This window comes from Salvelinus alpinus, chromosome 30, assembly GCF_045679555.1.
Source record: "Salvelinus alpinus chromosome 30, SLU_Salpinus.1, whole genome shotgun sequence".
In the NCBI taxonomy this organism is placed as follows: domain Eukaryota; kingdom Metazoa; phylum Chordata; class Actinopteri; order Salmoniformes; family Salmonidae; genus Salvelinus; species Salvelinus alpinus.
The window spans coordinates 4,627,969-4,651,848 of record NC_092115.1 but is presented as its reverse complement, the minus strand read 5'-3'; the positions used below and the strand labels follow the sequence as shown (position 1 = coordinate 4,651,848).

At 52.2% G+C, this 23,880-nt stretch overlaps 1 protein-coding gene across 1 annotated transcript in view; it reads right to left on the bottom strand.

The window, feature by feature from the left end:
* Nucleotides 1-8,220: 8,220 nt before the first annotated feature.
* Nucleotides 8,221-23,880, bottom strand: part of LOC139560164 (ras-related protein Rab-12-like) — a 43,487-nt gene continuing 27,827 nt past the window's right edge. The window contains exons 2-6 of the mRNA XM_071376708.1: nt 20,012-20,072; nt 16,970-17,108; nt 11,304-11,393; nt 9,249-9,353; nt 8,221-8,504 (exon numbers count right to left, since the gene is read on the bottom strand). Of these exons, the coding sequence (XP_071232809.1) occupies nt 8,397-8,504; nt 9,249-9,353; nt 11,304-11,393; nt 16,970-17,108; nt 20,012-20,072 (503 nt within the window). The 3' untranslated portion in view covers nt 8,221-8,396. The remainder of the gene's footprint in view (nt 8,505-9,248; nt 9,354-11,303; nt 11,394-16,969; nt 17,109-20,011; nt 20,073-23,880) is intronic.

Below are 23,880 nucleotides of genomic sequence, written 5' to 3'. Positions count from 1 at the left end.
ATGAAGCTGTGACAGGGAGCACCAAGGGAAACCACTGTCCCCAGCATCGTTGTTATTGGTTGAAGAAGCTGTGGCAGGGAGCACCAAGGGGAACCACTGTCCCCAGCATCGTTGTTATTGGTTGATGAAGCTGTGACAGGGAGCACCAAGGGGAACCACTGCCCCCAGCATCGTTGTTATTGGTTGATGAAGCTGTGACAGGGAGCACCAAGGGGAACCACTGTCCGCCCCCAGCATCGTTGTTATTGGTTGATGAAGCTGTGACAGGGAGCACCAAGGGAAACCACTGTCCCCAGCATCGTTGTTATTGGTTGAAGAAGCTGTGGCAGGGAGCACCAAGGGGAACCACTGTCCCCAGCATCGTTGTTATTGGTTGATGAAGCTGTGACAGGGAGCACCAAGGGAAACCACTGTCCGCCCCCAGCATCGTTGTTATTGGTTGATGAAGCTGTGACAGGGAGCACCAAGGGGAACCACTGTCCGCCCCCAGCATCGTTGTTATTGGTTGAAGAAGCTGTGGCAGGGAGCACCAAGGGGAAACCACTGTCCGCCCCCAGCATCGTTGTTATTGGTTGATGAAGCTGTGACAGGGAGCACCAAGGGAAACCACTGTCCGCCCCCAGCATCGTTGTTATTGGTTGATGAAGCTGTGACAGGGAGCACCAAGGGGAACCACTGTCCGCCCCCAGCATCGTTGTTATTGGTTGATGAAGCTGTGACAGGGAGCACCAAGGGAAACCACTGTCCCCAGCATCGTTGTTATTGGTTGATGAAGCTGTGACAGGGAGCACCAAGGGGAACCACTGCCCCCAGCATCGTTGTTATTGGTTGATGAAGCTGTGACAGGGAGCACCAAGGGGAACCACTGTCCCCAGCATCGTTGTTATTGGTTGATGAAGCTGTGACAGGGAGCACCAAGGGAAACCACTGTCCGCCCCCAGCATCGTTGTTATTGGTTGATGAAGCTGTGACAGGGAGCACCAAGGGAAACCACTGTCCCCAGCATCGTTGTTATTGGTTGATGAAGCTGTGACAGGGAGCACCAAGGGAAAATAAATAGCAGTACATATTGCTGCTGTTCTAAACCACACATGCAATGATGTCAGAGGGGGGAAAACTGTGTTGGTTGTTTACAATCACTTTGTTGTTGTTGTTGTCGTTGTAATATCTCAAACAGACGTGGCAGTTTGACTAGATTACAGCTTTAAAAGGGATGTGTGTGTAGCGGTAACTGACAAAACAAAGGAAACACCAGCATAAAGTAACACGAGCCGGTAGGCCGCCACGAGCCGGTAGGCCAATCCCTCTCCTCTTCCAAACCCCCCACCAGAGAGTATAGACAGACTTGTCTGTAGAACAGAGATGGTTATAGTAGAAGACCAGAGACCAGAGACACAGACCAGAGACGATGGTCAGTGCCATGTTTATTGCTAACTGGGGGGGGGGGGGGGGGTAGTGTACATTTACTTAATACTTGATCTCAATCAATCTATCGATCTATCGATCTTTTGATTGATTGATAGTTGATGGAACTCCTTCTCAATCTAACAGTCTAAAACATGTAACCAGGAGTAACCATGTAACCAGGAGTGGAATTGAAGGAGGGAAAAGGCAAGTCCCCACTGTTGTATTACTGGGTATTCAGCTCAGTATTCAGTATGTAACCCATAACCACCAGAAACGCTTCCAAGAAAAACACAACACCCTTCCACAAATAAATACGACAAAGAAAACAATAAACAATAGCAGGACAGCTCAAAGGGTTAAATTAGAGTTAATGATATCATAGCCTAACAGGCAGCCGGTGATAGGCAGCCGGTGACAGTCAGGTGGTGACAGGCAGCCGGTGACAGTCAGGTGGTGACAGGCAGCCGGTGACAGGCAGCCGGTGACATGCAGGTAAGGTCGGGCATTAGGGCATTTCATTCTAAAAGATGTTCTAAACTAGCCAATCAGCAATGACCAATGCCTTGGGGGTTGGACCAGTATAGCAGCTGAAGATGGGACCCTAAGCATGATGGGATGTGAATTGCTTAATTAACTCAGGAACCACACCTGTGTGGAAGCATCTGTTTTTCAAATGTTTCCTTTCTTTGGCAGTTACCTGTATCTTAACTATGCATTTTGACCTAAACTATTATGTGTATATTGATAGGACAACATCTACATGTTTTACCGACAGATATGTGGATATAATCCCATGGAAACCAATCTAGACAACAATCAATTTGAGTGGCAGCCTTTCTTGACTCAAAAACCAATCTGACATTTCATTAACGGTTGAAAAGGTATAAACCTTCCATCTGAGGCCTTTCAAACATCCATTACTAAAGACAACCATTACTAAAGACAACCATTACTAAAGACAACCATTACTAAAGACAACCATTACTAAAGACAACCATTACTAAAGGCACAATGACAACCAGCTATCTGGGGAAGATTGACTCTTAACGGGTCCAAACACATTCCAAAACACATATCTTTAACTTCACAGAGATTTATCGTTTTTTTTGTTGACAATTTCAAATCGTTTCTTGTCGGGGTTTGATCTATGTAGACCTACATGTTGAATTTGAGGAGTAGTTCACCATTAAAATGATCTACACGAGCCAATCAAGTCCTTCAAAATCAATTCCTAATTCATCCCAATACTGAATGTTGCACCACCAAACTTTTCCAATAACAAATGAACATTTTGTCTTTACAGCACTTTACAGCACTTTACAGCACTTTCATGTCTGTCTAAATGCAACACAGAAATAATAACATATTCTATGGAGGGACACTGATCACTTTCTAGTGGTATTTCAACTTAGAGGAAGTGAAAACATGAGGATAATAACATTACGATGACAATATTAGTACCAAAAAAATAAAATAATAAAAGTGTACTTCAAAAGCAACATGTGTTTGTCGTCTGTACAAAGAGAGAACCTTGTGACTGACTGTATGTAGACACCTCCCATCTTCATAGAGATTTACAGACTGAAATAGGGGACTAACCCAATTAGAAAAAAAACATTGGTTTTTTTGTTGTTGCAAAACGTTTTGGTACAGTGTGCACTAATGAATATGACCCAGGAGTGGCAGGATAATAAGGGTTAACACTGAAGGTTTGGGCATTATTAGTGTTGCTAACTAGTTTAATACTGTATCCTTTTCACACTGCCTGCCTCACTTTCAGCATAGGACCTGAACTAGCTATCCATGGATTGTAGTGCAAAACATGACAATGAACACAAACGGAACAGAAAACCATCCAAGCCACTCGTAAAGATGTAAGGCAACACTTACAAAGTGTATTGGGAAAAAATTCAGACACCTTCACTTTTATTATTTTTTTTTTTAACGTTACAGCCTTACTCTAAAATGTATTAAAATGTTATTTAATGATGAAGCAAAAAACAGGTTTAGATTTTTTTTTTCAAAACTGAAGGGTATTCAGGCCTTTTATTTAGTACTTTTTTAGGCGAACTCCAAGCGGGCTATCATGTGCGTTTTACTGAGGAGTGGCTTCCATCTGGCCACTCTACCATAAAGGCCTGATGTGTGGAGTGTTGCACAGATGGTTGTCAAAGGCTCTGAATACTTATGTAAATAAGGTATCTGGTTTTTTATTTGTAATAAATGTGCAGAAATGTCTAAAAACCAGTTTTCACTTTGTCATTATGGGGTATTGTGATGTCATTATGGGGTATTGTGATGTCATTATGGGGTATTGTGTGTAGATTGATGAGTATTTTTTTGTCCATTTTAGAATAAGGCTGTAATGTAACAAAATGTGGAAAAAGTCAAGGGGTCTGAATACTTTCCGAATGCACTGTAAATGAACATGACACACAAACCAACACGGACATAAATTAACACGACACAGGCTATTTGGCATTATTGGCCGTAAAAATACACACGTTGAAATTGTTTACACGGATGGTCCTGTCCAAAACAAAATGGCTGCTAGCCCCAAAATGACAATGTGTACAGTACCAGTCAAAAATTTGGACACACCTACTCATTCAAGGGTTTTTCTTTATTTGTATTATTTTCTACATTGTAGAATAATAGTGAAGACTTTAAAACTATGAAATAACACACATGGAATCATGTAGTAACCAAAAAAGTTATATTTGAGATTCTTCAAAGTAGCCACCCTTTGCCTTGATGATAGCTTTGCACACTCTTGGCATTCTCTCCACCAGCTTCATGAGGTAGTCACCTGGAATGCATTTAAATTCACAGGTATGCCTTGTTAAAAGTAAATCTGTGGAATTTCTTTCCTTCTTAATGCGTTTGAGAAAATCAGTTGTGTTGTGACAAGGTAGTGGTGGTATACAGAAGATAGCCCTATTTGGTAAAAGACCATGTCCATATTTTGGCAAGAACAGCTCAAATAAGCAAAGAGAAATGACAGTCCATCATTACTTTAAGACATGAAGGTCAGTCAATTCGGAAAATGTCAAGAACTTTGAAAGTTTCTTCAAGTGCAGTCGCAAAAACCATCAAGCGCTATGATGAAACTGGCTCTCATGAGGACCGCCACAGGAAAGGAGGACCCAGAGTTACCTCTGCTGCAGAGGATAAGTTCATTAGAGTTACCAGCCTCAGAAATTGCAGCCCAAATAAATGCTTCACAAAGTTCAAGAAACAGATGCATCTCAACATCAACTGTTCAGAGGAGACTGCATGAATCAGGACTTCCTGGTTGAATTGCTGCAAAGAAACCACTACTAAAGGACACCAATAAGAAGAAGAGACTTGCGTAGTCCAAGAAACACCGAGCAATGGACATTAGACCGGTGGAAATCTGTGCTTTGGTCTCTTCTTCTTATTGGTGTCCTTTGGTCTGATGAGTCAAAATTTGAGATCTTTGGTTCCAACAACCGTGTCTTTGTGAGATGTAGAGTAGGTGAACAGATGATCTCCGCATGTGTGGTTCCCACCGTGAAGCATGGAGGAGGAGGTGTGATGGTGCTTTGCTAGTGACACTGTCAGTAATTTATTTAGAATTCAAGGCACACTTAACCAGCATGACTACCACAGAATTCTGCAGCGATACGCCATCCCATCTGGTTTGTGCTTAGTTGGACTATCATTTATTTTTCTACAGGACAATGACCCAACACACCTCCAGGCTGTTTAAGGGCTATTTGACCAAGAAGGAGAGTGATGGAGTGCTGCATCAGATGACCTGGCCTCCACAATCACCTGACCTCAACCCAATTGAGATGGTTTGGGATGAGTTGGACCACAGAGTGAAGGAAACGCAGCCAACAAGTGCTCAGCATATGTGGGAACTCCTTCAAGACTGTTGGAAAAGCATTCCAGGTGAAGCTGGTTGAGAGAATGCCAAGAGTGTGCAAAGCAAAGGGTGGCTACTTTGAAGAATCTAAAATAGAAAATATATTTTGATTTGTTTAAACACTTTTTTTTGGTTACTACATGATTCCATATTATTTCATAGTTTTGATGTCTACAATGTAGAAAATAGTAAAAAATAAAGAAAAACCCTTGAATGAGTAGGTGTGTCCAAACTTCTGACTGGTAGTGTACATCTGATTCTACACCAACTACCGTGTCTACTTGTATTTTTGACCTAATTAGAGTTACCCACGTGATAATCATCATTAGAAAAACTGCCTATATGAAACTTTGTACAAGAATACATTTCCATCAAAATGTACCTAAGAAAAGAATTTGTGCAATATCACGTGTCCCTTTTCCTTGTTGTACAGTAGAGATACATGGACCTGACAGTTACTGGGTCTACGTAGTGTAGGAGGAGTAACAAGGAGCTCCGCCCCCTCAGTCACGTCAGCCGAGTGGGTTTCTTTTCTCTAATTGTCTCCATGTGTGTGTGTGTGTGTGTGTGTGTGTGTGTGTGTGTGTGTGTGTGTGTGTGTGTGTGCGCTTGTTTGCATCGTGCAGTGGCTACCATAGGGTTTTCTCTCTCTCTAACTAGGAGGCACCTGGCTGCAAGGCACAGCTAGCCAAGCTTGCTCCAGGATGAAGTAGTCTGGGGCAGGTGTGTGTACAGGTGTATACTGTACGTGTGTGTGTGTACAGGTGTATACTGTACGTGTGTGTGTGTACAGATGTATACTGTACACATGTGTGTGTGTGTGTGTGTGTACAGATGTATACTGTACACATGTGTGTGTGTGTGTGTGTGTACAGGTGTATACTGTACGTGTGTGTGTGTGTGTGTCAGTGGTCTGTCGTAACAAGGTCTCTGTATTAGTTAGTGTATTTGTGTGTCATGTCATACAGTTCCTGGGAGGACGTCTATCAGAGCAGGTGTGTCTAAGCTCCTCGCAGGAACACCTGAGCATACGTCCCAAACGACCGACTATTCCCTATAAAGACTGGTCAAAAGTGCACTATGAAGAGAATAGTGCAATTTGGGACGCTCCCAGACTGCTGCTTGGTTCTGCTGCCCCCCGGTGGCCAGAAGGGTTCTGCTGCGTATTTGGAGGGTGGAGGGAGGATGGTGGAGGTGGAGGGGGGGTCTCAGCAGGGTGGAGGGGGGATGGTGGAGGGGGAAGGGGATCTCAGCAGGGTGGAGGGAGGAGGGTGGAGGGGGAAGGGGGGTCTCAGCAGGGTGGAGGGAGGATGGTGGAGGTGGTAGGGGGGTCTCAGCAGGGTGGAGGGGGGATGGTGGAGGGGGAAGGGGGGTCTCAGCAGGGTGGAGGGAGGATGGTGGAGGTGGTAGGGGGGTCTCAGCAGGGTGGAGGGGGAAGGGGGTCTCAGCAGGGTGGAGGGGGAAGGGGGTCTCAGCAGGGTGGAGGGAGGATGGTGGAGGGGGAAGGGGGGTCTCAGCAGGGTGGAGGGAGGATGGTGGAGGTGGTAGGGGGGTCTCAGCAGGGTGGAGGGAGGATGGTGGAGGTGGTCTCAGCAGGGTGGAGGGAGGATGGTGGAGGTGGTAGGGGGTCTCAGCAGGGTGGAGGGGGGATGGTGGAGGGGGAAGGGGGGTCTCAGCAGGGTGGAGGGAGGATGGTGGAGGTGGTAGGGGGGTCTCAGCAGGGTGGAGGGAGGATGGTGGAGGTGGTAGGGGGGTCTCAGCAGGGTGGAGGGAGGATGGTGGAGGTGGTAGGGGGGTCTCAGCAGGGTAGAGGGAGGATGGTGGAGGTGGTAGGGGGTCTCAGCAGGGTGGAGGGAGGATGGTGGAGGTGGTAGGGGGGTCTCAGCAGGGTGGAGGGAGGATGGTGGAGGTGGTAGGGGGGTCTCAGCAGGGTGGAGGGAGGATGGTGGAGGTGGTAGGGGGTCTCAGCAGGGTGGAGGGGGGATGGTGGAGGGGGAAGGGGGGTCTCAGCAGGGTGGAGGGAGGATGGTGGAGGTGGTAGGGGGGTCTCAGCAGGGTGGAGGGAGGATGGTGGAGGTGGTAGGGGGGTCTCAGCAGGGTGGAGGGAGGATGGTGGAGGTGGTAGGGGGGTCTCAGCAGGGTGGAGGGGGAAGGGGGTCTCAGCAGGGTGGAGGGGGAAGGGGGTCTCAGCAGGGTGGAGGGAGGATGGTGGAGGTGGTAGGGGGTCTCAGCAGGGTGGAGGGAGGATGGTGGAGGTGGTAGGGGGGTCTCAGCAGGGTGGAGGGAGGATGGTGGAGGTGGTAGGGGGGTCTCAGCAGGGTGGAGGGGGAAGGGGGTCTCAGCAGGGTGGAGGGGGAAGGGGGTCTCAGCAGGGTGGAGGGAGGATGGTGGAGGTGGTAGGGGGTCTCAGCAGGGTGGAGGGAGGATGGTGGAGGTGGTAGGGGGGTCTCAGCAGGGTGGAGGGAGGATGGTGGAGGTGGTAGGGGGGTCTCAGCAGGGTGGAGGGAGGATGGTGGAGGTGGTAGGGGGGTCTCAGCAGGGTGGAGGGAGGATGGTGGAGGTGGTAGGGGGGTCTCAGCAGGGTGGAGGGGGAAGGGGGTCTCAGCAGGGTGGAGGGGGAAGGGGGTCTCAGCAGGGTGGAGGGAGGATGGTGGAGGTGGTAGGGGGTCTCAGCAGGGTGGAGGGAGGATGGTGGAGGTGGTAGGGGGGTCTCAGCAGGGTGGAGGGAGGATGGTGGAGGTGGTAGGGGGGTCTCAGCAGGGTGGAGGGGGAAGGGGGTCTCAGCAGGGTGGAGGGGGAAGGGGGTCTCAGCAGGGTGGAGGGGGAAGGGGGTCTCAGCAGGGTGGAGGGAGGATGGTGGAGGTGGTAGGGGGTCTCAGCAGGGTGGAGGGAGGATGGTGGAGGTGGTAGGGGGGTCTCAGCAGGGTGGAGGGAGGATGGTGGAGGTGGTAGGGGGGTCTCAGCAGGGTGGAGGGGGAAGGGGGTCTCAGCAGGGTGGAGGGGGAAGGGGGTCTCAGCAGGGTGGAGGGAGGATGGTGGAGGTGGTAGGGGGTCTCAGCAGGGTGGAGGGAGGATGGTGGAGGGGGAGGGGGGGGTCTCAGCAACAGCGCATGCGTGGCGGGTTGAGCTCAGGAGGAACGTCTGGTTCAGGCTGCAGAGACAGGATACTGTTGGAAAGCTCCCTACTGGGAATCTCCAGAGGCATCTGATGAGACAGGAAGACAGAACAGAGAACAGGAAGTTGACATTAGAAACCAAGAGTCTTTATTACAGGCTGTGGTGAGTCACATGTTGTACAGGCTCCAGTCACGTGGTGTACAGGCTACAGTCACGTGGTGTACAGGCTACAGTCACGTGTTGTACCGGCTACAGTCACGTGGTGTACAGGCTACAGTCACGTGGTGTACAGGCTACAGTCACGTGGTGTACCGGCTACAGTCACGTGTTGTACAGGCTACAGTCACGTGTTGTACAGGCTACAGTCACGTGTTGTACAGGCTACAGTCACGTGTTGTACAGGCTACAGTCACGTGTTGTACAGGCTACAGTCACGTGTTGTACAGGCTACAGTCACGTGTTGTACAGGCTACAGTCACGTGTTGTACAGGCTACAGTCACGTGGTGTACAGGCTACAGTCACGTGTTGTACCGGCTACAGTCACACACAAGACAATATTATAGGAATTATAGGAATTATAGGAAAACATTTTAGGAAATCTAGGGTTCAACGACATCTTTCCTTGTCTGAGTCAGCAGTTGGTTTGGCAAACAAAAATGCCTAATCACAATACTAGAAAACACATTGTAGACTATTATAACTTAATAATATATTTACAGTCACAGGAAACTATTGATTTCCTAACAAATAATGAAGAAAAAATCATTACATTGAAAATAATAAAAGATATATTTTAGTTATAGCAGAGACAACAAGAGGTTAACTACTCACCTTTGCTAGAATGTCGTCCACTAGTTTTAGAAAGCACTCCTCCACGTTAAAGTTATCCTTGGCACTGGCCTCGCAGAAACGCAACCCAGATATCCTTGAGACAAACTGCGGACAGAAATGGAACTTCTATAGTTTTGTTTCCCGGTTGGATCCGGCAAGATTATAAATATAGAAAGTGACCAAACTTAATTTACCCCTTTTTCCTCCCCAATTTCGTGGTATCCAATTGGTAGTTACAGTCTAGTCCCATCGCTGCAACTCCCGTACGGACTCGGGAGAGGCGAAGGTCGAGAGCCATGCGTCCTCCAAAACACGACCCTGCCAACGCGCCTTGACACACTGCTCGCTTAACCCGGAAGCCAGCCGCACCAATGTGTCTGAGGAAACACCGTCCAGCTGGCGACTATGTCAACTTGCAGGCGCCCGGCCCGCCACAAGGAGTTGCTAGAGCGCGATGGGACAAGGAAATCCCGGCCGGACAAACCCTCCCCTAACCCGGACGACGCTGGGCCAATTGTGCGCCGCCTCATGGGTCACGGCCAGCTGTGGACACAGCCTGGGATCAAACCCGGGTCTGTAGTGACGCCTCAAGCACTGCGATGCAGTACCTTAGACCATTGGGGAGGCTCCTGACCAAACTTTAAAGCACTCAGAACTCTGGGTAATTTCCAACTGAAGGTTTTTCATTAACTGTCTGATTCTTCAGTGGATCTTCAAAGCACAATGTAAAGTGAAAATGTCACTGCCTCCTACACATTCCTCTGGTGAGGTGAGCTATTGTAACAAGAGCGCCGTCTGTGTTTAATCTAGAGCGGAATCAACCCTTTACACTCGTGGGAATTGGCCTTTACGGATAGGGCCAAATTTAAACGTTTCTAACAGAAGAACTATAAAAGTAAATGTATAACAATGGTACCAAATGAACGAAAACAGTTTGGAGATAATGGGGAAATGATTAGACCAAAAGGTGAGGACACAACAGTTCACCCGACCAGACTGAATCCAAACATTACACTGTTGATGTGAATGTTACATTTAATGTACTTTTCACAGCATTTATTAATAGCGACATCTGAATATACTGTGATACATTCAGTAACATAAGAATATTCCTGGACAATGTGGTGTAGGTGACACATGAAACAACAAAAAATGACTACAAGGGTTTGAGTGAGAGGACTAACTGGTGTCTCCAAGTGGACACACGACTCTCCAAAGTGTTCACAGTTTCTAAGTCATTTCATTGTAGTTTTATGACTCAAGGAAAGATCATCCAATTATTAAAAAATATTATTTTTTTTGTAGCTCTCGTAGTTTTGCCATTGAGGAACTGAAGCAAGGACATCAGCCCTGCATCCCCACCATCACACAATTACTGTTGCTGTTTAACACAATCCTAAAAACGGTCCATTATAAATCGCAATCTGGTGTCAGGTGGGCTAGCTAAGTTATAAAAATAGAAATCTTACAGTGTTTTAGAGGCTATCAAGAGGCACTTCAGACAAATTCTAATTTTGGGTGGGAATAGAATGGAGTCATGAGTGCATTCTGGGCCGCGGCACATTGTCTTCACAATACAACAACACAGGCTCATTCTGTTTCAGGACAACCCAGGTCATAACAGCATGTCATCCTTGTAACTGTGGATCAAACATAGCGATCATAAATGTCGATACTGTAAATGACATGATTTTCAAATATGGAAATGATAAGTGAATATTTAGATTCAAGGGTGTGTGGTTTGCTTGTCTGACATCAAAGCGGTATTTCTTATAATCCTCAGCGTCTCATCTTTCAGAATACATCGCCTCCTCTCCATTTACAGCATCTCCCCTCACTCAGAAAACAAACTGTGCAAAAGTTACCCAATGAATGGGCCCGATGGGGTCGACTTCTTGTCGTTTCGCGCGGTGCTCAAGTTCAGAACGGCTGTCAGTCAAAACACATACAGGGCTGTGAAGCGGAGAGCCTGCACTCTGACCTCATTTCCTCCCTCTAATGATTTGAGGTGAGGATATCGGCAGTTATCTGATCCTAGATCAGTGTGTAACTCACCCTCTCCGCAGTCTGTTTAGTGACGATGCGGTCCGTCTCACAGTCCAGCTTGTTCCCCACTAGCAGCAGCTCTGCCTCCTCTGAAGCATACTGGCCAATCAAAGAGGAGAGATTAGTGCACTAGTATGTCCTCTAAAAAGCATTCTGACCAATCAAAGAGGAGATCAGGGATAAATTCTGACAGACAGGCAGGCAGACAGGCAGGCAGGCAGACAGGCAGGCAGACAGGCAGGCAGGAAGGCAGGCAAGAAGGCAGGCAGACAGACAGGCAGACAGACAGGCAGACAGGCAGGCAGGCAGGCAGGCAGACTAGTCAGATCCCCCAACAGTACAGTTGATTTGTATTGTAATCCTGGACCAACACACCTCATTCAACTCATTGAGGGCTTGATGATTAGTTGACAAGTTGGATGAGGTGTGTTGGTCCAGGATACTGGAGGACCAGGGTTGGGGGGGGTACTGGAGGACCAGGGGGTTGGGGGGTACTGGAGGACCAGGGGGTTGGGGGGTACTGGAGGACCAGGGTTGGGGGGGGGGTACTGGAGGACCAGGGTTGGGGGGGGGTACTGGAGGACCAGGGTTGGGGGGGGTACTGGAGGACCAGGGGGTTGGGGGGGGTACTGGAGGACCAGGGGGTTGGGGGGGGGGGGTACTGGAGGACCAGGGGGTTGGGGGGGGGGGGGTACTGGAGGACCAGGGGGTTGGGGGGTACTGGAGGACCAGGGGGTTGGGGGGGGTACTGGAGGACCAGGGGGTTGGGGGGGGTACTGGAGGACCAGGGGGTTGGGGGTACTGGAGGACCAGGGGGTGGGGGGTACTGGAGGACCAGGGGGTGGGGGGTACTGGAGGACCAGGGGGTTGGGGGTACTGGAGGACCAGGGGGTTGGGGGGTACTGGAGGACCAGGGTGTTGGGGGGTACTGGAGGACCAGGGGGTTGGGGGGTACTGGAGGACCAGGGGGGGTGGGGGGTACTGGAGGACCAGGGGGTTGGGGGGTACTGGAGGACCAGGGGGGGTGGGGGGTACTGGAGGACCAGGGGGTTGGGGGGTACTGGAGGACCAGGGGGTTGGGGGGTACTGGAGGACCAGGGGGTTGGGGGGTACTGGAGGACCAGGGGGTTGGGGGGTACTGGAGGACCAGGGGGTTGGGGGGTACTGGAGGACCAGGGGGGGTGGGGGGTACTGGAGGACCAGGGGGGGTGGGGGGTACTGGAGGACCAGGGGGTGTGGGGGGTACTGGAGGACCAGGGGGGTTGGGGGGTACTGGAGGACCAGGGGTTGGGGGGGTACTGGAGGACCAGGGGGTTGGGGGGTACTGGAGGACCAGGGGGTTGGGGGGTACTGGAGGACCAGGGGGTTGGGGGGTACTGGAGGACCAGGGGGTTGGGGGGTACTGGAGGACCAGGGGGGTGGGGGGTACTGGAGGACCAGGGGGGGTGGGGGGTACTGGAGGACCAGGGGGGGTGGGGGGTACTGGAGGACCAGGGGGGGTGGGGGGTACTGGAGGACCAGGGGGTGTGGGGGGTACTGGAGGACCAGGGGGGGTGGGGGGTACTGGAGGACCAGGGGGGGTGGGGGGTACTGGAGGACCAGGGGGTTGGGGGGTACTGGAGGACCAGGGGGTTGGGGGGTACTGGAGGACCAGGGGGGTGGGGGGTACTGGAGGACCAGGGGGGGTGGGGGGTACTGGAGGACCAGGGGGGGTGGGGGGTACTGGAGGACCAGGGGGTTGGGGGGTACTGGAGGACCAGGGGGTTGGGGGGGGGTACTGGAGGACCAGGGGGTTGGGGGGGGGGTACTGGAGGACCAGGGGGTTGGGGGGTACTGGAGGACCAGGGGGTTGGGGGGGGGTACTGGAGGACCAGGGGGTTGGGGGGGGGTACTGGAGGACCAGGGGGTTGGGGGGGTACTGGAGGACCAGGGGGTTGGGGGGGTACTGGAGGACCAGGGGGTTGGGGGGTACTGGAGGACCAGGGGGTTGGGGGGTACTGGAGGACCAGGGGGTTGGGGGGTACTGGAGGACCAGGGGGTTGGGGGGGGGTACTGGAGGACCAGGGTGTTGGGGGTACTGGAGGACCAGGGGGTTGGGGGGGGGTACTGGAGGACCAGGGGGTTGGGGGGGGGTACTGGAGGACCAGGGTGTTGGGGGTACTGGAGGACCAGGGTGTTGGGGGTACTGGAGGACCAGGGTGTTGGGGGTACTGGAGGACCAGGGTGTTGGGGGTACTGGAGGACCAGGGTGTTGGGGGTACTGGAGGACCAGGGGGTTGGGGGGGTACCGGAGGACCAGGGTGTTGGGGGTACTGGAGGACCAGGGGGTTGGGGGGGGGTACTGGAGGACCAGGGTGTTGGGGGTACTGGAGGACCAGGGGGTTGGGGGGTACTGGAGGACCAGGGGGTTGGGGGTACTGGAGGACCAGGGTGTTGGGGGGGTACTGGAGGACCAGGGTGTTGGGGGGTACTGGAGGACCAGGGGGTTGGGGGTACTGGAGGACCAGGGGGTTGGGGGGTAATGGAGGACCAGGGGGTTGGGGGGTAATGGAGGACCAGGGGGTTGGGGGGGTACTGGAGGACCAGGGTGTTGGGGGTACTGGAGGACCAGGGGGTTGGGGGGGGGTACTGGAGGACCAGGGTGTTGGGGGTACTGGAGGACCAGGGGGTTGGGGGGTACTGGAGGACCAGGGGGTTGGGGGTACTGGAGGACCAGGGGGTTGGGGGGGGTACTGGAGGACCAGGGGGTTGGGGGGGGTACTGGAGGACCAGGGGGTTGGGGGTACTGGAGGACCAGGGGGTTGGGGGGTAATGGAGGACCAGGGGGTTGGGGGGTACTGGAGGACCAGGGGGTTGGGGGGGGTACTGGAGGACCAGGGGGTTGGGGGGTACTGGAGGACCAGGGGGTTGGGGGGGGTAATGGAGGACCAGGGGGTTGGGGGTACTGGAGGACCAGGGTGTTGGGGGTACTGGAGGACCAGGGGGTTGGGGGGTAATGGCGGACCAGGGTGTTGGGGGGTACTGGAGGACCAGGGGGTTGGGGGTACTGGAGGACCAGGGGGTTGGGGGGTACTGGAGGACCAGGGGGCTGGGGGGTACTGGAGGACCAGGGGGTTGGGGGGTACTGGAGGACCAGGGGGTTGGGGGGTACTGGAGGACCAGGGGGTTGGGGGGTACTGGAGGACCAGGGGGTTGGGGGGTACTGGAGGACCAGGGGGTTGGGGGTACTGGAGGACCAGGGGGTTGGGGGTACTGGAGGACCAGGGGGTTGGGGGGTACTGGAGGACCAGGGGGTTGGGGGGTACTGGAGGACCAGGGGGTTGGGGGTACTGGAGGACCAGGGGGTTGGGGGTACTGGAGGACCAGGGGGGGTGGGGGTACTTGAGGACCAGGGGGTTGGGGGGTACTGGAGGACCAGGGGGTTGGGGGTACTGGAGGACCAGGGGGTTGGGGGTACTGGAGGACCAGGGGGTTGGGGGGGGTACTGGAGGACCAGGGTTGGGGGGTACTGGAGGACCAGGGTTGGGGGGTACTGGAGGACCAGGGTTGGGGGGTACTGGAGGACCAGGGTTGGGGGGGGTACTGGAGGACCAGGGTTGGGGGGTACTGGAGGACCAGGGTTGGGGGGTACTGGAGGACCAGGGTTGGGGGGTACTGGAGGACCAGGGTTGGGGGGTACTGGAGGACCAGGGTTGGGGGGTACTGGAGGACCAGGGTTGGGGGGGTACTGGAGGACCAGGGTTGGGGGGTACTGGAGGACCAGGGTTGGGGGGGGTACTGGAGGACCAGGGTTGGTGGGTACTGGAGGACCAGGGTTGGGGGGTACTGGAGGACCAGGGTTGGGGGGGGTACTGGAGGACCAGGGTTGGGGGGGGTACTGGAGGACCAGGGTTGGGGGGTACTGGAGGACCAGGGGGTTGGGGGGGGGGTACTGGAGGACCAGGGGGTTGGGGGGGGGGTACTGGAGGACCAGGGGGTTGGGGGGGGGTACTGGAGGACCAGGGTGTTGGGGGGGGTACTGGAGGACCAGGGGGTTGGGGGTACTGGAGGACCAGGGGGTTGGGGGTACTGGAGGACCAGGGGGTTGGGGGTACTGGAGGACCAGGGGGTTGGGGGTACTGGAGGACCAGGGGGTTGGGGGGTACTGGAGGACCAGGGGGTTGGGGGGTACTGGAGGACCAGGGGGTTGGGGGTACTGGAGGACCAGGGGGTTGGGGGGGGTACTGGAGGACCAGGGGGTTGGGGGGGGTACTGGAGGACCAGGGGGTTGGGGGGGGTACTGGAGGACCAGGGTTGGGGGGGTACTGGAGGACCAGGGTTGGGGGGGGTACTGGAGGACCAGGGTTGGGGGGTACTGGAGGACCAGGGTTGGGGGGTACTGGAGGACCAGGGTTGGGGGGTACTGGAGGACCAGGGTTGGGGGGTACTGGAGGACCAGGGTTGGGGGGGTACTGGAGGACCAGGGTTGGGGGGGGTACTGGAGGACCAGGGTTGGGGGGGGTACTGGAGGACCAGGGTTGGGGGGTACTGGAGGACCAGGGTTGGGGGGTACTGGAGGACCAGGGTTGGGGGGGGTACTGGAGGACCAGGGTTGGTGGGTACTGGAGGACCAGGGTTGGGGGGTACTGGAGGACCAGGGTTGGGGGGTACTGGAGGACCAGGGTTGGGGGGTACTGGAGGACCAGGGTTGGGGGGGGTACTGGAGGACCAGGGTTGGGGGTACTGGAGGACCAGGGTTGGGGGGTACTGGAGGACCAGGGTGTTGGGGGTAATGGAGGACCAGGGGGTTGGGGGGGGGGGTACTGGAGGACCAGGGGGTTGGGGGGGGTACTGGAGGACCAGGGTGTTGGGGGTACTGGAGGACCAGGGGGTTGGGGGTACTGGAGGACCAGGGGGTTGGGGGTACTGGAGGACCAGGGGGTTGGGGGGGGGGTACTGGAGGACCAGGGTGTTGGGGGGGGGGTACTGGAGGACCAGGGGGTTGGGGGGTACTGGAGGACCAGGGTTGGGGGGGGTACTGGAGGACCAGGGTTGGGGGTACTGGATGACCAGGGTTGGGGGGGGTACTGGAGGACCAGGGTTGGGGGGGGTACTGGAGGACCAGGGTTGGGGGGTACTGGAGGACCAGGGTTGGGGGGTACTGGAGGACCAGGGTTGGGGGGGGTACTGGAGGACCAGGGTTGGGGGGTACTGGAGGACCAGGGTTGGGGGGGGTACTGGAGGACCAGGGTTGGGGGTACTGGATGACCAGGGTTGGGGGGGTACTGGAGGACCAGGGTTGGGGGGGTACTGGAGGACCAGGGTTGGGGGAACTGGAGGACCAGGGTCGGGGGTACTGGAGGACCAGGGTCGGGGGAACTGGAGGACCAGGGTCGGGGGAACTGGAGGACCAGGGTCGGGGGAACTGGAGGACCAGGGTTGGGGGTACTGGAGGACCAGGGTCGGGGGTACTGGAGGACCAGGGTTGGGGGGATACTGGAGGACCAGGGTTGGGGGTACTGGAGGACCAGGGTTGGGGGTACTGGAGGACCAGGGTTGGGGGTACTGGAGGACCAGGGTTGGGGGTACTGGAGGACCAGGGTTGAGAAACACTGCCCTACTACAGTAGGATTAAAACTCACACTCTAAAAACCCACCAAGCGATCAAAAGCTGTTCCAAGAGTTTTTAGTCTGACCTTGTCGATCATCTTCATCCACTTGGGCAGGTCGTCGAACGTTTCCTGCTTGGTGATGTCATAGACCAGTACTATTCCCTTGGCCCCACGGTAGTAGGCTGAGGTTATGCTGTTGAACCTCTCCTGACCAGCTGTATCCCTGGAGGTACAGGACACACATCAGACTGGATCCATTAGAGACAGGACACATATCAGACTGGATCTGAGTTAGAGACAGGACACGTCACATATCAGACTGGATCCATTAGAGACAGGACACACATCACATATCAGACTGGATCTATTATTTAGAGACAGGACACACATCACATATCAGACTGGATCTATTAGTTAGAGACAGGACACATCACATATCAGACTGGATCTATTAGTTAGAGACAGGACACATCACATATCAGACTGGATCCATTAGTTAGACAGGACACGTCACATCAGACTGGATCTATTAGTTAGAGACAGGACACATCACATATCAGACTGGATCCATTAGAGACAGGACACATCACATATCAGACTGGATCTATTAGTTAGGGCCAGGACACATCACATATCAGACTGGATCCATTAGTTAGACAGGACACGTCACATCAGACTGGATCTATTAGTTAGTGACAGGACACACATCACATATCAGACTGGATCCAGGAATTAGAGACAGGACACATCACATATCAGACTGGATCTATTAGTTAGGGCCAGGACACGTCACATATCAGACTGGATCCATTAGTTAGGGCCAGGACACATCACATAGAATGGAGCTTTTAATTAGAGACGGGACACATCACAGATTGGATCCATTAGTTAGGTTTTCCAGACCATCTGTCTTGACTGATGAATTAGGGCCAGGAGGTTTTCCAGACCATCTGTCCTGACTGACGAATTAGGGCCAGGAGGTTTTCCAGACCATCTGTCCTGACTGACGAATTAGGGCCAGGAGGTTTTCCAGACCATCTGTCCTGACTGACGAATTAGGGCCAGGAGGTTTTCCAGACCATCTGTCCTGACTGACGAATTAGAGCCAGGAGGTTTTCCAGACCATCTGTCCTGACTGACGAATTAGGGCCAGGAGGTTTTCCAGACCATCTGTCCTGACTGAGTCTGTCTTGTACAATGTTTTTATTTTTATTTACCTTTATTTAACTTGGCAAGTCAGTTAAGAACAGATTCTTATTTACAATGACGACCTACACCGGCCAAACCCGGACGACGCTGGGCCAATTGTGCGCCGCCCTATGTGACTCCCAATCACGGCCTGGATGTGATACAGCCTAAAATTCGAACCAGGGACTGTAGTGACGCCTCTTGCACTGAGATGCAGTGCCTTTAGACCGCTGCGCCACTCGGGGCCCATGTCACATGGGCAGGAAGGAAAACTCCTGGACCTGCAAACCCTCATATATGATTAGCCTACTGAATTATAACGTTTGATCTAAATAATTTAAAAATCAGTTTTTCTTCTCAGACCGAATGATTATCATCTGTTGACCAACTACTTTATTAGTCAGTAAAAAATTTGAATAATTAAAGAGAATCAAAGATTCTAAGAATGACAGAACCCCCCCCCCCCGACAGGTTTCATCATTTTGTTAAAGTTTGTATAGATATTCATATATAAGCTAAGAAAGGATCGAACTTCATGTAAATTTGATTTCCATTCGTAAAACTTTCAAATCTAACCAGCTAGGCCTACCGCTGGCCAATCGGTTGGCTCAGATGACCGTGTCGTCAGTAACGTAGCAGGCGTAAAAGAAAGGTACAGCAAAAATTGATACTGTGAGATTTCAAAACGTTTAAAACCAAGACTAGATAGAGACGGTCAACGAATACAGCAAAGAGCTGCTGTTTTTATGAGCGCGTTCATGTTTAAGTTCTCACTCAGCTCTGTCAACACTTTGTAGTCAACAGGTTGAGAGCTTCAAGTTCCTTGGTGTCCACATCACCAACAAACTAACATGGTCCAAGCACACCAAGACAGTCGTGAAAAGGGCACGTCAAAACCTATTCCCCCTCAGGAGACTGAAAAGATTTGGCATGGGTCCTCAGATCCTCAAAAGGTTCTACAGCTGCACCATCGAGAGCATCCTGACTGGTTGCATCACTGCCTGGTATGGTAACTGCTCGCCTTCTGACCGCAAGGCACTGCAGAAGGTAGTGCGAACGGCCCAGTACATCACCGGGGCTAAGCTTCCTGCCATCCAGGACATATATACCAGGCGGTGTCAGAGGAAGGCCCTAAAAATTGTCAAAGACTCCAGCCACCCCCTTGTCATAGACTGTTCTCTCTGCTACCGCACGGCAAGCAGTACCGGAGCACCAAGTCTAGGTCAAAGAGGCTTCTAAACAGCTTCTACCCCCCAAGCCATAAGACTTCTGAACACCTAATCAAAATGGCTACCCAGACTATTTGCAGTGCTCCTCCCCCTCTCACACAGCTGCTATTCTCAGTTGTCATCTATACATACTCACTTTAATAACTCTACCTACATGTACATACTGCCTCAACTAACCGGTGGCCCCGCACATCAAATCAAATCAAGTTCATTTTATATAGCCCTTCGTACATCAGCTAATATCTCGAAGTGCTGTACAGAAACCCAGCCTAAAACCCCAAACAGCAAGCAATGCAGGTGTAGAAGCACATTGACTCTGTACCGGCACCACCCTGTATATAGTCTCGCTATTGTTATTTTACTGCTGCTCTTTAATTACTTGTTACTTTTATTTCTTATTCTTATCCATATTGTTTTTAAACTGCATTGTTGTTTAGGGGCTCATAAGTCAGCATTTCACTGTAAGGTCTACTACACCTGGTGTACTCTGCGCATGTGACTAATAACATTTGATTTGATGTAACCTAGGTAGAGCAGGGTTACATGGAGGCTGACTGACAGTGGTGGAGCCCAGATTAATGGGTACAGTACACTACTGTGCCGTAAGGCAGTCTGTGTGAGGTCGTGAGACAGAACAGTGAGACGGAGGAAATGCACCAGGAAGTTATTAAAGATGACTGATGATGACTTCCTGTTCCTTTTGACTCACCAGATTTGCAACCTGATCTTCTTCCCTCTCAGCTCCACCGTCTTGATCTTAAAATCTACTCCTGCAGGGAGAGGGGAGAGGGAGAGAGAAAGAGCCTGAAAAAAGTAGTCATGTGCTCTACTCTACTACTCTCGTGCTCTACTACTCTAGTGTTCTACTCTAGCGCTCCAGTGTTCTGCTCTAGCGCTCCAGCGTTCTGCTCTAGCGCTCCAGCGTTCTGCTCTAGCGCTCCAGCGTTCTGCTCTAGCGCTCCAGCGTTCTGCTCTAGCGCTCCAGCGTTCTGCTCTAGCGCTCCAGCGTTCTGCTCTAGCGCTCCAGCGTTCTGCTCTAGCGCTCCAGCGTTCTGCTCTAGCGCTCCAGCGTTCTGCTCTAGCGTTCTGCTCCAGCGTTCTGCTCTAGCGTTCTGCTCCAGCGTTCTGCTCCAGCGCTCCAGCGCTCTGCTCTAGCGCTCCAGCGCTCTGCTCTAGCGCTCCAGCGCTCTGCTCTAGCGCTCCAGCGCTCTGCTCTAGCGCTCCAGCGTTCTGCTCCAGCGCTCTGCTCTAGCGCTCCAGTGCTCTGCTCTAGCGCTCCAGTGCTCTGCTCTAGTGATCCAGTGCTCTGCTCTAGTGCTCCAGTGCTCTGCTCTAGTGCTCCAGTGCTCTGCTCTAGTGCTCCAGTGTTCTGCTCTAGTGCTCCAGTGCTCTGCTCTAGTGCTCCAGTGCTCTGCTCCAGTGCTCTGCTCTAGTGATCCAGTGTTCTGCTCTAGTGCTCCAGTGCTCTGCTCTAGTGATCCAGTGCTCTGCTCTAGTGCTCCAGTGTTCTACTCCAGTGCTCTGCTCTAGTGATCCAGTGCTCTGCTCTAGTGCTCCAGTGTTCTGCTCCAGTGTTCTGCTCTAGCGCTCCAGCGCTCTGCTCTAGTGATCCAGTGTTCTGCTCTAGTGATCCAGTGTTCTACTCTAGCGCTCCAGTGCTCTGTTCTAGTGCTCCAGTGTTCTGCTCCAGTGCTCTGCTCTAGTGCTCCAGTGCTCTGCTCTAGTGATCCAGTGTTCTGCTCTAGTGCTCCAGTGCTCTGCTCTAGTGCTCCAGTGCTCTGCTCTAGTGCTCCAGTGTTCTGCTCTAGTGATCCAGTGCTCTGCTCTAGTGCTCCAGTGCTCTGCTCTAGTGATCCAGTGCTCTGCTCTAGTGCTCCAGTGTTCTGCTCCAGTGTTCTGCTCTAGCGCTCCAGCGCTCCAGCGCTCTGCTCTAGTGATCCAGTGTTCTGCTCTAGTGATCCAGTGTTCTACTCTAGCGCTCCAGTGCTCTGCTCTAGTGCTCCAGTGTTCTGCTCCAGTGCTCTGCTCTAGTGCTCCAGCGCTCTGCTCTAGTGCTCCAGTGTTCTGCTCCAGTGCTCTGCTCTAGTGCTCCAGTGTTCTGCTCTAGTCTAGCGCACTGTACTCTACCCTACTCTGCTCTAGTCTAGCGCACTGTACTCTACCCTACTCTGCTCTAGTCTAGCGCACTGTACTCTACCCTACTCTGCTCTAGTCTAACTGTACTCTACCCTACTCTAGTCTAACTGTACTCTACCCTACTCTGTCATGTCATAGCTGACATTCTTTCTGCAGACATCGTTGACTCTTTATTCGGAGCAGATTCTACAAATCAAACTTTATTAGTCACGTGTGTCGAATACAACAGGTGTAGTAGACCTTACCGTGAAATGCTTACTTACAAACCCTTAACCAACAACGCAGTTCAAGAAATAGAGTTCAGAAAATATTTGCTAAATAAACTAAAGTAAAAAATAATAAAAACAATAAAATAACAATAACGAGGCTATATACAGGGTGTTACGGTACAGAGTCAATGTGGAGGCTATATACAGGGTGTTACGGTACAGAGTCAATGTGGAGGCTATATACAGGGTGTTACGGTACAGAGTCAATGTGGAGGCTATATACAGGGGGTACCGGTACAGAGTCAATGTGGAGGCTATATACAGGGGGTACCAGTACAGAGTCAATGTGGAGGCTATATACAGGGTGTTACGGTACAGAGTCAATGTGGAGGCTATATACAGGGGGTACCGGTACAGAATCAATGTGGAGGCTATATACAGGGGGTACCGGTACAGAGTCAATGTGGAGGCTATATACAGGGTGTTACGGTACAGAGTCAATGTGGAGGCTATATACAGGGGGGTACCGGTATAGAGTCAATGTGGAGGCTATATACAGGGGGTACCGGTACAGAGTCAATGTGGAGGCTATATACAGGGGGTACTGGTACAGAGTCAATGTGGAGGCTATATACAGGGGGTACCGGTACAGAGTCAATGTGGAGGCTATATACAGGGGGTACCGGTACAGAGTCAATGTGGAGGCAATATACAGGGGGTACCGGTACAGAGTCAATGTGGAGGCTATATACAGGGTGTTACGGTACAGAGTCAATGTGGAGGCTATATACAGGGGGGTACCGGTATAGAGTCAATGTGGAGGCTATATACAGGGGGTACCGGTACAGAGTCAATGTGGAGGCTATATACAGGGGGTACTGGTACAGAGTCAATGTGGAGGCTATATACAGGGGGTACCGGTACAGAGTCAATGTGGAGGCTATATACAGGGGGTACCGGTACAGAGTCAATGTGGAGGCAATATACAGGGGGTACCGGTACAGAGTCAATGTGGAGGCTATATACAGGGGGTACCGGTACAGAGTCAATGTGGAGGCAATATACAGGGGGTACCGGTACAGAGTCAATGTGGAGGCTATATACAGGGGGTACTGGTACAGAGTCAATGTGGAGGCTATATACAGGGTGGTACTGGTACAGAGTCAATGTGGAGGCTATATACAGGGGATACCAGTACAGAGTCAATGTGGAGGCTATATACAGGGGTTTCCGGTACAGAGTCAATGTGGAGGCTATATACAGGGGGTACCGGTACAGAGTCAATGTGGTGGCTATATACAGGGGGTACCGGTACAGAGTCAATGTGGAGACTATATACAGGGGATACCAGTACAGAGTCAATGTGGAGGCTATATACAGGGGGTACCGGTACAGAGTCAATGTGGAGGCTATATACAGGGGGTCCTGGTACAGAGTCAATGTGGAGGCTATATACAGGGGATACCAGTACAGAGTCAATGTGGAGGCTATATACAGGGGGTACCGGTACAGAGTCAATGTGGAGGCTATATACAGGGGGTACTGGTACAGAGTCAATGTGGAGGCTATATACAGGGGATACCAGTACAGAGTCAATGTGGAGGCTATATACAGGGGGTACCGGTACAGAGTCAATGTGGAGGCTATATACAGGGGGTACTGGTACAGAGTCAATGTGGAGGCTATATACAGGGGATACCAGTACAGAGTCAATGTGGAGGCTATATACAGGGGGTACCGGTACAGAGTCAATGTGGAGGCTATATACAGGGGGTACCGGTACAGAGTCAATGTGGAGGCTATATACAGGGGGTACCGGTACAGAGTCAATGTGGAGGCTATATACAGGGGGTACCAGTACAGAGTCAATGTGCGGGGGTACAGGTTAGTCGAGGTAATATTTTTTATATATTTAATATTCAATTTGAAATCAATTGTTTTTGTTTTGGCATACATTTTAAAGTGAAAAAAAACCCCAGAGACAAAGCGTAATTCCGATACAGTGGAAAGGAGTTGCCATTATCACAAACGTCTGTGCTAGAGAGGAGTATCTTTTAGATCAAATGTTTTGTTCAGGACAGGTGTAGGCTGATTACACTTTTCAGAGACTAATCAAATCTGTCTGTAACACTACAGAAGTTTCCCTTCTCAGTTCATCAGAACACAATGAACAGCAGACGGAGACCCTCAGAGGACCAATATGAAGAGCCACTAATCTGCTGCTTCACACACA